At 50.4% G+C, this 14415-nt stretch overlaps 7 protein-coding genes across 7 annotated transcripts; 3 read left to right on the plus strand and 4 right to left on the minus strand.

Annotated features, from left to right (window-relative positions):
* Positions 1 to 558: 558 nt before the first annotated feature.
* On the minus strand, positions 559 to 1134 carry AtWU_10608 (uncharacterized protein; the record flags this gene model as incomplete). Its single annotated transcript, XM_035505712.1, has 1 exon — positions 559 to 1134. One exon carries the CDS (start codon positions 1132 to 1134, stop codon positions 559 to 561), a length of 576 nt encoding a protein of 191 aa, XP_035361605.1.
* A 508-nt stretch (positions 1135 to 1642) lies between these two features.
* AtWU_10609 (methyltransferase family protein) lies at positions 1643 to 2386 on the plus strand (the record flags this gene model as incomplete). The annotated part of the gene is made up of 1 exon (XM_035505713.1): positions 1643 to 2386. The coding sequence occupies one exon, from the start codon at positions 1643 to 1645 to the stop codon at positions 2384 to 2386; it is 744 nt and encodes a 247-aa protein (XP_035361606.1).
* Positions 2387 to 2653: 267 nt separating this feature from the next.
* On the plus strand, positions 2654 to 3417 carry AtWU_10610 (uncharacterized protein; the record flags this gene model as incomplete). The annotated part of the gene is made up of 2 exons (XM_035505714.1): positions 2654 to 2933; positions 3023 to 3417. 2 exons carry the CDS (start codon positions 2654 to 2656, stop codon positions 3415 to 3417), a joined length of 675 nt encoding a protein of 224 aa, XP_035361607.1.
* A 1230-nt stretch (positions 3418 to 4647) lies between these two features.
* AtWU_10611 (MFS siderophore iron transporter) lies at positions 4648 to 6641 on the minus strand (the record flags this gene model as incomplete). The annotated part of the gene is made up of 4 exons (XM_035505715.1): positions 4648 to 5579; positions 5640 to 5976; positions 6040 to 6310; positions 6382 to 6641. The coding sequence occupies 4 exons, from the start codon at positions 6639 to 6641 to the stop codon at positions 4648 to 4650; spliced, it is 1800 nt and encodes a 599-aa protein (XP_035361608.1).
* Positions 6642 to 7911: 1270 nt separating this feature from the next.
* Positions 7912 to 8801, minus strand: sidH (enoyl-CoA hydratase/isomerase family protein; the record flags this gene model as incomplete). Its single annotated transcript, XM_035505716.1, has 2 exons — positions 7912 to 8501; positions 8573 to 8801. The coding sequence occupies 2 exons, from the start codon at positions 8799 to 8801 to the stop codon at positions 7912 to 7914; spliced, it is 819 nt and encodes a 272-aa protein (XP_035361609.1).
* A 374-nt stretch (positions 8802 to 9175) lies between these two features.
* On the plus strand, positions 9176 to 10579 carry AtWU_10613 (GNAT family N-acetyltransferase; the record flags this gene model as incomplete). The annotated part of the gene is made up of 2 exons (XM_035505717.1): positions 9176 to 10144; positions 10208 to 10579. The coding sequence occupies 2 exons, from the start codon at positions 9176 to 9178 to the stop codon at positions 10577 to 10579; spliced, it is 1341 nt and encodes a 446-aa protein (XP_035361610.1).
* Positions 10580 to 11174: 595 nt separating this feature from the next.
* Positions 11175 to 12616, minus strand: sidJ (putative siderophore biosynthesis lipase/esterase; the record flags this gene model as incomplete). Its single annotated transcript, XM_035505718.1, has 3 exons — positions 11175 to 11385; positions 11455 to 12494; positions 12563 to 12616. 3 exons carry the CDS (start codon positions 12614 to 12616, stop codon positions 11175 to 11177), a joined length of 1305 nt encoding a protein of 434 aa, XP_035361611.1.
* Between the last annotated feature and the right edge of the window lie 1799 nt (positions 12617 to 14415).

Consider the following 14415-nt stretch of genomic DNA (forward strand, 5'->3'; position numbering starts at 1 on the left):
CTCGGCGTTGGTTAAGGTTGGAAGGAGTTGGTCTGTTATGGAATGCTGAGCCATTATATTAGACATGAACTGAATGTCAGTGTTTACGGAGCGCGATATAACCAAAGATGAATGTATCATATATTAATCAATTACACTGATGACGCCATGCCATGAACACGCTTCCCTTGTTCTTAGTAGAATATCGCTACGCACCAATTCATGTTCTTGCACCTACAAGATATAATTTCAAGCTGGTGTTCGCTTTTTTTCATCACATATCAGTCACCGAAGGCTTATGAACCGAAGCTGTTGCGCTGAAACACCGTACGGTCAAGTGTCCAGTATCACAATACATGATACCAATGACGGAGTCGGATTTGGAGATAGTCAGATCAATGATACACTAATATACAATGCCTTTATACATATGGTAGGACAGGCAACTATAACTACATAGAACGAGAAACCGCATAAACCCAGCCCATATCATCAACGCCGCCTATATCATGCAAGCCCGCTAAAGAAAAAGGCCGTCAACAGGCCCTGCGAAATGGTTTCAATTTCCAAAAACCCCGATTATTTCCCCTCCTTTGTTTCCTTTTCATCTCCCTTTTGGCCCCAGTTCCATACATCCCATATATGCTCCTTGATCAAGTCACCATATCCCTTGCCCTCCTCCAAGGCCTTCTGTTCCTCTCTGATTCTTCTCTCCTTCCACCCCTCCGTCTCACCACCCATCCAGATTTTCTCCAAGGCCGGCTTCTCCTGTGCTTGCCTAGCCTTCAGCCTCTCCAATTCCTCGCCGACTGCTGACCCCTCTCGGATCTGTGCATCCCTCGCTGCCTTCAACTTGGCCTGTATCTCCTGCGCCCGTTGGCTTGGCAGATCCGACAATGCTGTAATAGGGTTCCTTGAGATCCGGGCCTCAATCCGGTCCACGATACTCCGCCCGGTATGTTCGCGTGTGAGATGATTTGCCGAAACACAGAAGGCGCTAGTGAGAAGAACCGTCAGGTTATCGAGCTTTCGAGGTGGTAGGGCAATGAGAACAGGCGATGCAATGAGGAAGGTGTATGCGGCCGCGGCTTTGAACCGCTCGTAGTCGGCTTCTCGGCGTGACTGGAGATCGTCCGTAGATTGTGGTGTGGTCATTTTGTTGATGGCGGATTGTTCCTTTCAGCCTTGGGGGTATTGCGTAATGGTAGTTATTACGGTAGGAGTCAACAGACTCAAGTAGAGCTTTGGGGCGTATTTGCGACTGGAATTGTAGTGGTCGTAGATCGTTTATCGCATCTTCTTCGAAGGAAATTTACGGCAGGTGATCCAGACCGTTGGCGCAGTCAGGTGACACCCTTTCTTCAGCTGTCAATCATATGAAAGTCTCACGTGACACGGTCTGGCAAGCATATCGTCCAGCCATCGTTACTAAGAATTCCTGGAACAATCGTTATCAATATAGGGGCGTCTTTTATTTTTGCTTTCTCTATTGAGTCTGAGGCCATGTGCGATGTGATAGTCAGAAATAAACATAGTAGTATTATTCATATGTAAACAACATAGACGCCTCTGGCAGAAAGTGGATCCTTGATCAACCAGCCAAACAGTACAATATCCACCGCATTCTTGACCTCCTTGCATATCCAGCAGGTGCAAGCCCAATATGCCCTCCCCCTCATCGATTTCGCTGTCCACATCTCTTTTAACCGCAGGATACCTCGCCTTCCGCGGTCTCACACCCCCAAACCTTCCTTCCAGCTCCAAAGGTAATGGGCCACCAGACCGCGTTCGTCTGCTTACCGGCTCGATCACCACCATCATACTACATCTCAATACGGCCTGCATCATCTACCATGCTCTTCTTGCGCTGTTCTATATAGATCGCAGTAACAACAATGCTAAGGAGCTGACCAAATCTGGCGATGGAGTGTACCTCCAAGCAATCTGTCCCCACCGGACCAGCCTCGCGCCGCATCTCTTCACCTGGACTATCACATCCACACTCTGCCTCGTTTCCATCATCGTGGGCGCTTTGCTTCGGCTCTCTGCATTCAAGTCTCTAGGCCGGAACTTTACCTTTCAGCTGGCGCAACCAAATACCCTAGTCACTGGGGGTTTGTACAGATTGGTACAGCATCCCAGTTACACAGGGATGTTGTTCGTCGCAGCAGGATACCTGGGATTGGTGATGCGATGGGACGGTTCAGTGGCCTGTGCTATGGATGATGCGGTGCTTGAGCGACTATCCGGATGGGGAGGATGGGTGGTGGGTGTGATGGTAACAGTGTTTATCTATACAATGGTGATGCGCGTGCAAGACGAAGAGGGGATGTTGCGGGACCAGTTCGGGCGGGATTGGGAGGAATGGCATGTGCGGACGGCGCGATTCATCCCATATTTAATATAGTAGATACTGTATGACATATATATATATATATATATATATATAAATTGAAGTCAAAAGATGTGAATACTATATAATTCCCTGGCCTTAATGCGATAACCAGCCACCGGAACAACTCCGATCCTCCGACTCCGCATCTCCGCCAGTCCCGATGATCTCACCTCTTCATCCTCCGGCTCGAGCTCAGCTCTCCTCTCTTTCCCTTCTCTACCTTCAACCCACTCACCCCCTCTCCCCAACAACCATTCAATTGCGGCTCCCGACTACACCATGGGTATTCTCAAACGCGCCGCCAAGATCACCACCATTGGTGCTGGCCTCGGCACGGCGTTCTTCTTCGCAGCCGTCCGTCACAACACCTTCGTGCCGATGCCCACAACCGACCCTCTCTTCCAGCACCCGCTGTACCAGAAACTCAATCCCAACAACAACCCCACAACCCATGACCTCTGTGTGCGTCGCGTACCACTCAAGGACATCAAGCCCGCCTTGCTGGAAAAGCCAGGCCGACTGACCGAGGCGTTTTGCGCCGGAGTGTGGAGCGGATTCGGTGCGTCACATACACCCACCCAGCCCATTATCAGCATAATAAATTGGACAAACTATCTAATACCTTAATCAATTGAATTCAACAAACAGGATACGCCTATCAACGCCGCTACCTCTCCAAGAAATACGAAGGCCCCGAAACCGCTTCTCACCTCTGGACGCGCGCGGACCTACGCGCCGCGACATACGACGTGGGCACACTGATCACAGATCACTTCGAGGTGGTAGAAAAGACGCCGGAGCGGATTGTCGTGCGGTGCGGAGATTCGCCCCGCAAGAAGGACGTGCGGGAATCGGATGGATTGTTTGAAATTTCGACCGAGGTCAAGCCCCAAGAGGGAGTTGCGGAGTTCCGCCTCAAGAGTCTGTTTTTCCAAGGCAAGGGGAAGGCGGAGAGTGAGCCGATGCCCTCGCATGTGGTTTGGTTGCACCAGCAGTATACGAAATTGTGGTTGGAGACGGCGTTGGGAAATATTTGGCGGTAATTCGTACTTGAGGGATGGAGATATCTGTAGTGTGGGATGGGCATCTAATAGATCAGTTGCCGCATATATTAATTTGATGGAGACTCGTACCACGAGCTATCTACTTACCTGTCACGTCCAGACTACGGCAGCCTAACAACCCAAGTAGTGCATACTGAACAAGAACGTAAATTACTATGCAGCAACAACAATACTAAGAGCAAGAGCCACAGGAGCCACCACAGCTCCAACCAAACCTAAACTTGATCGATATACTTTGCCACGAGATTAAGCATCAAGCCTAGGAGGCACCACCGCTATGAAATATACATTGACCAAGGACATTACCCTTGATAAGTATACGTACGAACTAATGCAACCCCGCCTTCCGTTCCCCAAAGATATGGTACCAACGCCAAAGTGAAGAGAAGCAAGAAATATAAAATAGAAAGTATTACCAAGAAAGTCCATTCTTGCGGAAGTCACCGAGCAGACTGGTATGCCTTGATGAAGAACATGTTCCATTGCTCAGAGGTAACTACTAGAAGCAAATTGTGAACCATAGGATTGTTTGTTGCAATGTATATGTTGAACGGATTTGACTACAGTAGTAGACGGATACTCTGCATGTAGCAGTACGGTGAGACCGTTCTCACCTGCGGATTTCTCGGAAAGTGTATCGGCTGATATATCCTGGTGGGAGGTCAAATATGTAATAGAAGGTGATAGTTTCGATGGACCATGTTGAGATCAAGCATAATATATGATCCAGAGGCCACGGTAGCGGATAGTATCTTGCCCATTGCTAGAGATGATAGGATATCTTCTATTTCGAGTGGTTGTTGAGACCACGAAGGGTTGCTTGTTCTTACAGGATCTTTCTATTATGTCAACTACACAGATATACATCGAAGAAAATAGTATAATATAAGGTTATTAATTAGTAGAGTATAACTTTTATACTAATGCAATACAATGTAGCGGGGATATAATCAAGCAGAGGTCTATGCACCAGCAGGCACACAGGGGGTATGTATGTAAAGGGGGGAATATGGGTATGATATGGGCGAGGAAAGAAAAACGACGAAAGTGGGCGGTGGATGATGCACCAACTTCCACATATAAACCGTTTCCTTAATCAACAACAGAAAAAAGACAAGGTAGTAATGGTGCAATCAGGATGAGAGGTTCTATTCAAACCGATGTATGTATGTATGTAATATGGTAATGTACACGCAAACCATCGACAGTCTAGAAGACCATACCCGAGACCTGTTTGACCTTGGCAACATTAATGTTCTTGATCATGACGATCCAGATAAAGGAGAGAGCCATGAGACCCGTTCCAACCGCCAACATGCGCGTCTGGGCATATCCATAGGCATGCTGGATAGCAATGCGGGTGACACTACCAGTGGGGTAACTCAGCTGAGTATCCAGATCCTCGTAGATGTTCTCGAGGTTGGACATGGCTGATTCAGGCAGGTAGCGAATGAGCGCCTTCTCGAAGGTGTTATCCCAGATAGCGCCGGAGATGGTGGCACCGATAGCGTCACCGATAGTACCGACGACGTTGAGGAGCGCCAGGGCGGCAGCGACGTGCTGGTGGTCGACGGCGGCCAGGATAGCAAGCTGCTCGATAATGATGAAGATACTGCCTCCGATGGAGATGAAGATCTGGCACATGACGAGGTAGCCGACGGATTGGTTGGGACGACGGAAGTAGATCATCAGACCCTGAGCGAAGATATACAAGGGCACGGAGATGTAGAGGAGCCACTTGAAGCGGCCGGTCTTGCTGATCAACCAACCGACAAAGAGGAGCAGAACACCGGAGACGACGTCGAACGTGTCACTGACGTAACCGGCTTCGGCAACGCTCAGGTCGTTGACAACTTGCAGGAAAGAGGTGAAGTAGTTGTCCCAGCAGTAGTAGGAGAGCTGGTAGGTGGCGTCGAGCAGACAAGCACCGATAACGGTACGGTTGAAGAGGAAGCCGAACTTGAAAAGAGGCACGGGCGCAACGAGCCATTCGTAGAGGCAGAAGAGAACCAGCATCACGACACCGACGACGATCATCGCGATAATGTAGCCCGAGGCCCAGCCGTCGGGAGCGTAGGAGGAGATATCGAAGGGAAGGAAGAAGACGCAGAGACCGGTAGAGAAGAGAAGGACACCAACAACTGGAAAAGGTTAGTTAGGTTGAGACGAGACTCTGGAGGTATGGGGAGATAATTGCGTACTGTCAAACTCGATGAAGTAGAACCAGACAAGCTGGTACCAGGTGCGGCCGTCGCGGTTGACGGCGACCAAACCCTGCTGCTGCGCGCGCTTTAGGTTGTGCTTCAAAATGAAGTACAACGGGGCAGCGACGACTGGGAAAATGATGGCGAACATGCCGAAGCCCCAGCGCCAGCTAAGGTGGAAGTCATCCGAAGCCTTAGGACCAGCAAAGGCCGTGATGATATAAGGGGAAGAGGTGAAGGCGTAAGCCAGACCTCGGTTCTTCAGCTTGGAGGCATCAGCAGTGATGACATCCACGCAGTAGGTCATGCCACCGAAGCCAATTGTGTAGAACACCTGGAAAATGGACTGGTTAGCACGAGAAATTTTTCACTTGATTAGCCGTAAAGGAAATCTTACATAGGCAGCACAAAAGGTGGGAAGGTTGTGGCAGGTGGCCATCAAAATCAGTCCCAGAGTAGCAAAGACAGCCATGGTCGCGAAACCTTCAGCACGACCAGTCACGTCCATGATTTTCGCCAGAGGGATGTACACGGCGGCCGACATGCAGTCGGCAACCACATAGATGACGTTCAGGAGGGAGTGGGACTCCCAGGAACTGGTGACATAGGGGAGCAGGTTGTAAAGAATAGAGGACTGGAAAGCATTCACAAAGTACAAGAGCCAGATGCTAATCGAGAAAAAGCAAATAAAGTTAGCGAGGATACAATGGAAGAACAGATACCAAGAGAGACCACATACTTGGCAAAAACGGCGATCAGGGACCATTTGGACCAAGACTTGGTGATAGCCTCGACATCGTTAACACCAATCTGGAGGTGCGCTGAAGAGGCATCCTCGGAGACAGTTTCCTCAGAGTCTTCAGGACCACGGACTGCCTCATCAGCAATGGGATCATGCTTGGTTTCCTCGACGGTGTTCATGGTAACATTGTTGCCGGATTCTTCGGTAATAGAAGGGCTACGGCCAAAGGCCTCACGAAACTTTTCGAGCACGGCCATAGTGATAGACCGACCTATCGAGAGGGCAGAAGAGATGATCGAGCGGGTAAAGCCAAGGAGGACAAGACAAGGACAAGAAATCTGGGATTTCTTGGCCCTTATACCCAGGCGAACCCAGCTAGCTACGAGTGGCGGAGGACTAGTGTTGACAGGCCCACGCACAGATTGATAACCCCGAAGTCGGCTGCGGCGGCCGCAGCGGCCGCATCTGAAATCTTGAATCGAAGGGTGACTAGGTTCGAGCGCAACTGGAGACCACTGGATCCCTGGAGACGAGCCAATCTAATCAGATGATGGCGCTGTCCTGCGCATTCCCCTATCTGATCGAACCAATGGCGGTCGTAGGCTGGTGATGATGCCCTACAAGGTCTACGTAACTATTCTAGCACAGGTGCAGAGATTGTTAGCGCCAACAGTTAGTCTGGCGATGGTGTGTAGTCTAACTAGCTGATTCGCAGCGTGTGCTTGTCCGGAAGACACGATGTGAGGCACGATAAAAATCCGTGATCTCCACCCGGAGATGAGGAGTGGGCACTGTATGACTGGCATGTTTTCCTGCGATCCACTCAAGGCACCAGTAATCTCTGCGTCTTTTTACCTGATCGATAGCTCCAAGGTCTCTAGACTAGACAGAGTCAAGGAGTGGGAGGCATCCACATCCGGGTCGAGCTGAGTCGTCTGATGATGCTGGATCGGGTCAACATCCCAATTCGGTGCCCACTCGCGGTATGGATACTAAGAGAATACTTGTATGAAACGTACGGTACTGCTTACTGTATGGTCACAGCGGTCACCGGGAAAATGTTAACTAACGGACCCACTCTCATCACACAATCCAATTTCCCCTGGCGGCCACCGGAAAAACGAGCCTGGAGACCGTGGACGAAATACGGCTAGTCCGTGACTAAATCTAATCTGATCCATGATAAGATGCGAATGCCATCAACACCCGTTGTTGAGGGGTTTTCACTTTTCTCACAAGTCCAGTGGGTACTAAATTAAGCGATGGGGTACATTAGACTATTATTCCATGGTTCTTGTCTCCAAGTAGGTCGAAGGAATTTCCTCGCGAGTAATTCGAGGCCAGGACACGGCTGGAAAATTCTGCAGCATGAGTGGCTCCATCGGGTTCTTCCGCCGAATAATGAGCGAGCTACAAGAACAACGCCAGATGATCCGGACGCCCCTTGCCGAACAGGCACACAACGCCGGATGGCTATCTGATTGCGGAGTAATCCGCAGACCGTACGTGAAAGCCCCCTCTTCGGTCTCACAACTTGGAGTTGATCCATTGTGGCGACCGTTTCTCTACAAACGCTCGAATACCTTCGGCAAAATTAGCTCCCTCCACCAGGCGCGGGTACGAGTGTTCCGCCAGCGTCGACACCGCATCCTCCACGCTACCGGCCTCCCAACTCAACCGGATACCCTCTCGACCAACAATGAGCGCGTCTGGACTGTTATTGCACATGACGCGGGCGATTTGAAGAGCTGCCTGTGCAACATCGTCACCAATATCCACCAACCGAGTCACCAGCCCCCAATCGTAGAGAGTCCTTGCGTCCACGCTGCGGCCAGTCAAGGCAAGGTCCATCGTGCGCTGCAACCCCAATGTCCGGGTCAGGCGTGGCAGGCAGCCGGCCACAGGCACAATTCCTCGCTTGACTTCCGGCAGCGCAAAAATGGCAGACACCGAGGCGATTACAATGTCGCAATTTGCTACCATTTCAAACCCGCCACCCATGCAAATACCATTGACCGCTGCGATGATGGGTTTCTTGCCGCTTCGTCGGGGCAGGCCTGCTAGTCCGGGCGGGGACATGTCGTTGACAACTCCAGCTTCGTTCATAGCATTCCACTCTATCCAATTCAGAAGGTAAGCAATCATGTCAGAGCACAGAAGTCTGTGAGAGCATAGGAAATAAAAATACCTTGTAAATCTGCGCCAGTGCAAAAGGCTCTCCCGGTACCAGTAATGATACCCACCCACAAGCTCTCATCCTGGTCGAACAGCTCCCAGACTTTTTGGATCTCTCGACTTGTACCCAGATCAAGAGAATTGAGCTTTTTGGGGCGATTTAAGGTCACCTGGACCACACGCTCGTGGGGAAACGAGACATGGAAATTTGGATGCTGTATGGAATGCGATCGGAGTGACATGGTCGAGGGTGTGAATGATTGATAGGCTTATCTGATTGCGGGACAGCCGGACCAGCTCGCGCTACTTTTATACTTTTGTAAAGGACTATGCTGGGGTCCAGAAGGCGGCATAATATGCGATATCGGTGGGCCCAAGACCGTGCCAAAGGGGGGTCGAGAGCAACCAAGGACGGGCCATTGGCGGACACCCACCTGAGACACCTTCCAAGCTCGTTATCTGTCTTCCTCGGTTGTTCTGTCTAAATTGCCCCGGCTTTCTATATAACCGTTTGCCTCGGTCGCAGCGCTCAAGTTTCATTTCCTCCTTTCTTCTTAAATCGCCCCTTGTCTCTCTTCCCTACATTGTCTTCATTAGACATTTACAGCGAGCGAGGATGAGTCCCAATACTACTGCCAGCTCCCAGTACCCACTGGTGAAGCTTCCTCATCCCTTCTTGACCGCATACCGCGTGCGCACCGTTGCCGAAGCCGAAACGTCACCAGCCAAACTCAGCTTGACTTTTCATGATCAGCCCCCAGCCGGCCGATCCCCCCCTCAGCCTCTACACCTCGACTCTCTTTCGTGGCTTGAATTAGCACCCCCTTCCCCGAAGACTTGTCCTCCCCCTTCAAACAACACAGCCTGGGCACGAGCCCGTCGCGCACCCAAAACCACATTCCAATGGACTGACACCACACCGACATTGGGGCAGATTTGGAACGTTGTCCATGCTATATACCTTGCCCATCCAACCCATGAATATTTCAGCCTGGCCCTGTCCGGCGCAGGCCAGGATGTCCTTCGCACTGAGCTCCTCGCGACCGGACTTGGAATTGAGCATCCTAAGGCCACACGGCCTGATGACCGCGCAGTCCAGCCTTCTACCGACCTATTGATCCTCCGCAGTTCTTTCTGGCAAGGCGCCGCGTCGCCAATGGGCCCGCGTCCCATCTGGGTGGTGGGCGACGGCACCGATGGCTCTCTGCGAGAGCCTTTATCGCAATACCCACCCATGCCGGAGAACTATCACTTCACGCAGAAGTTTCCCGAGGAGCCTATTTATGCCAGACACCCGATCCGGCGGCCCAAGCCAGCTCCTGGCTCGATTGCCTACAGCCGCTATATCCCTGAATTGGATGAGCACTTCTCTCTGGAAGTTGTAGATTGGCAGGATCCAAGCCATTTGCAGCTCTTTAATACCTGGCAGAATGATCCCCGTGTGGCAAAGGGATGGAATGAGACAGGCACACTGGATGAACACCGCGAGTACCTCCGGAAGTTGCACGTTGATCCGCATGTACTTTGCTTGTTTGGGCGCTTCAATGAGACAAGGTTCTCGTACTACGAGCTTTATTGGTCTAAGGTATGCTATTGTCCCCTGATTGTCTCATGGTCGTGTTTTTGACAGCTGCTAACACTGGGATAGGAGGACCATTATGGTGCGCATTATGACGCCCATGACTACGATCGCGGAAGGCATTCGTTGGTGGGCGATGCGTCCTTCCGTGGCGCGAAGCGAGTCAACGCGTGGTATTCGAGTTGCATCCACTACTGCTTCCTGGATGAGCCAAGGACGGTGAACGTGGTGGGTGAGCCACGCGCAACAGGGGCAACGATTCTGTCGTATGAGAATGCGCAGGGTCTGACGATCGGCAAGTACGTCGACCTGGGCCACAAACGGTCAGTTCATTCCATCTGCAGCCGCGAGAAGTGGTTCCAGCTGTGCCCGATATTCTGGGATGGGCGTGAGCGACCGTTGGAATCGGCCGACCGTGCGGCGTGGAATGCCAAGCTGTAAACTGCTTGGTCTGCATCAACGAGAAATGAAAATACGTACTGGCCGGACATGTCCCGGAGACTAGTCCTCCAGTGGAAGCGAGGGCCCCACCGCTGCACTATCTAACCCTAGATAGCAATCTTTCAATACCATACTGTACATTATTCATTTGCTCTGGTCTCCACTTCAATACCGGTCACTTTTCCGCCGTATCCGGCCGCATCGCTGTCGACCACACCACCCCGGAGGAAATATTGGAGTCACCCTGCAAGCTGGCCAACACCCACAATACCATAATAGCACTGCTCGAGAGACCTTGAATAGATGTATGGACTAAACGGCAACCAGTCGTCAGATTGACTGAAGGGGCACTTGTGGGTTGTGTGGGTGTTCGTGTGCAAGCCTAGCTAAATATATCTTTAGAGTCGACGAATGCGCGTTGAACGTAGTACTAGTAATGTCTTTCACAGAGTCTGAGCATTCTAAGGTGTTTGCGTGAGTGCCTGGCTTGTATCTTGATATCTCTATTACTATCTACCATCATAACTATATACATCAACGTAGACATCCGATGTGGATAAAGGTTTCCTGCGCATAACCCACTCAAACCATCAGTTTAATTTCCCCCGTAGTGCGGATAGACGTAAGGTGAGGCAAGCAACAGAACTGTTGCTACCAGGCCATATTTCACCCAGTCCCGTCTAGCCCGCAGGCCGGTCGAGTCCTGCGCAGAATATCTATACCCAGTCTCAAGCTGATTGGCAGCATTCCATGTCTCGTGGATCTGCTGTTTCTCCGACAAAGCACAAGGCTCATCGGGCGTACCACTTTCAGAAGGTCAGAAAATCCCAACACACATCATCGTACACGAAGAAAGAAGAAAAAAGGTGTATTACTCGTTAACCACTGTCTTCAAATGTCCCATGACCTTTTCCACAAGGAATCGTCTTGGCTCTGCCTGATCATCGTTACTGAGGGCATGCGACGCGTTCGGAATGACGGCAGTGTGCTCATCATCCCAGATCTCTTCGCCCTCCGCACATCCAGCATTTGCGATTCCCCGCCATTTCCTCAACAATGCCTCCTTATCAACCCAGTCAGGAACACTCTGATCCTTACCAGAGTATAGCACCATCAACTTCGCCTTCTCTGCCAACAAGCCTCCGCTCTTTACCTTCCCGAAAGTCTTCTGCAACTGCTCCGGCCCCAAGTCCGAACTGAACATGTCGTCCTCCCCAGGATTACCCGGAGCATCTGGACTCACTAAACTCAACAGCCGCCTCGCCGACAACGGCGTGTTAGCCGGATAGGCGAAGCTAGTCAATTCAATCGGCAGAATCACATCAAACTCTCCACCCTCCCTGATTCTCTTCTCCTCTGCCTCCTTTGCCATGTTCACCAGCTTCTCATAGACCGCTTTACACTCCGCAGAAGATCTGCCTCCAAACCCATTCTCCAACACCCACAATATCGCTTCGCGATCCGACACAGGTGCTTGCATGATAGCTCCGTCCAGCGGCAACCGTTCCACATGCTCCAAGTACTTATCAAAGGGTGGTTTGGTGGTATGGGGGTTCGGCCGCGTTAGGTAATGCATGACGCATTGGCTGCCGGTGGAGTGTCCCATCAAGACGATCTTGCTGCTAGCTGCAGAGGCAGAGCCGTATTTATCCGCTTTGTAGTCTTTGATATAGCGGATACATTGGGCAATTTCGTCGGTATCGCGGTCCAGATGGCCCAGGCCCCAGGATTGGTAGGAGGATGTGAGGTTCAGGGTGAAGAGGGACCAGGGGGTGGAGTGGAGGGCACGGGCTAGGTCGGCCATGTAGGACGTTGTGGCGAGGCCATCGCCGAGGCCGCCGACGAAGAGGAGGGTGTGAGGTTGGGAGAGGGAGGGGGTAGTGGTAGTATATTCGAAGGTTACGAGTGTTTCTGTCTATTATTGAGGGAATATTGTGTTAGTTTTGGTGGGATGGAAGTCGGCAGGGTTAGGACTGGACATACGAAGTGGTGGAGGATTCCCGGGAGACCGCCCTTGGGCCAGAATTTGGAGTACATGTTTGCTTGTTGTGAAGTGTTATATGCGTATGTGTTTATTGATGATGTGAAAGATGAAGTAGCCTTGTGTAAAGTAGAATAATGTGTGTAGAGTAGTAGGTGCGTGTAAAAGGTTGAGCCAAAATTCAAGAAACAATCACTGCAGCTAGGCTTGGCTTATGTACTTTGTAATCTCTTATCTTTACGGCAGTTGACGGTGTGGCTATCACCGGAACCAAGTACTCCCGGGAATGGAATCCTCGGCTGTTTCAAGAATTTTGGGATGTTGAGGGTGCTGGTGGGGTTCATCAGATAATGAGTGAGACAAATTTGCCATGGATGTATGGTAAGCGGGTGACAGTCGGACACCGAAAAGGTGTTTCTGAATACGTAGTATTTCAAAGGCGGTAATGGATGGTATGTGGGTACCTAGGCAGACCCTAATGCGCTTGTCGTATTCTTGATCCACCGGCGGATAAAAGAAATTAGTTGAGAGAATGCGAGATGTCTCCGGCGGTTGTAGCCGTCGGTATATGCAAGATGCGGTGATACCTTAGTTGTCGCGATGCTAAACTGCATACTGGAAGCGACATAGACGGAGGCCGGAACTACATCAGCTATTCCTGAGCTTTACAGTGATCTCTCTATATATCAATAGGTATTTTGTTTATTGTTTTTCTTCGGTCAAGAGTTTATAATGATGCAACAGAGGCCAATATACAGATATTGGGGAGTCGCTGGACACCGTCTGCAAGCTATAGCTGCCTGGTTATCCCACATTAGCTGAAACTTTCCTACATGCGACACCAACCCAAGTCAGTATCTGAATCCGAGTAAATGCCACGTGCGAGACGAGTGGACTCTGATTGTGGACTCGAGGTTCCTCAGAGCCGAAACCTCCTACTTTGAGGTCTCATTAGATTCTCCTACTCCAAACTCCATACTCCGTAAATCAACGGGTTATCAGATTAGATCAGATACTCGGCGATAACACTCATTCGGGCTAGGCAGCGCGATTATCATACGACTCGGACAATGGTAGCATATATTAGATACCAAAAGAATAGTCTCAGACGTTACTACCAGTATAGCTTGAACAAAGAGAAAAGTAACAAAAATGGGGGGAAAAGAACAAAAAAAAAAAAAAAAAAAAAGAGATATGGTGCGCAGCGCACTGCAGAACCCAGTTGCCACCCCCCTGCATCAAGCTGCGCTGTAGCTTGACCAGAATATCCCATTGAATGAGAGTATCTGCATCTCCCATGGCTCGGAGAACTAATTCGTATGAGGGATTAATCACGACAATCCTACCTCCTCACCCAAACTAACCTGTTTCGGATACCTTAACCAGCTAAATTCCTGGTGGTCTGTGGACCTGCAGCTATCTGATCTGATTAGTTTTATCAATCACCAACCCCACTTGTCACATACTAGCGTTGTTACTAGCGACCTTTACACTTACTAGCTCGGATACATTTCTTACATACACCACAAACGACCTGTTATCCATCACCCCCACTCAACGACAAATATCCTGATAACTGGACCCACGGGTCGCTCATTTCCGACAGGCCTATGTAACAGTACACAGTAACTAGGCTAGTCAAGAAGACAATAAACAATTAACCAATTCTATGACTCATTTTAATTCATCGCTGCAAATTACGTAGTATAACCCTTACCTAAGTTCCAGTCCTCGCACAAGACCGGATCCTACCAAACAACTTAGATCAGATAACTTTTTCCCAGTTACACTTCTCACGCCTGCGGGCTAAATCATGTCATGCCGTGTCTCACTAATTCTCGGCTAGACGCTTGGC

Source organism: Aspergillus tubingensis (assembly GCF_013340325.1).
Source record: "Aspergillus tubingensis WU-2223L DNA, scaffold_13, whole genome shotgun sequence".
Lineage (NCBI taxonomy): Eukaryota > Fungi > Ascomycota > Eurotiomycetes > Eurotiales > Aspergillaceae > Aspergillus > Aspergillus tubingensis.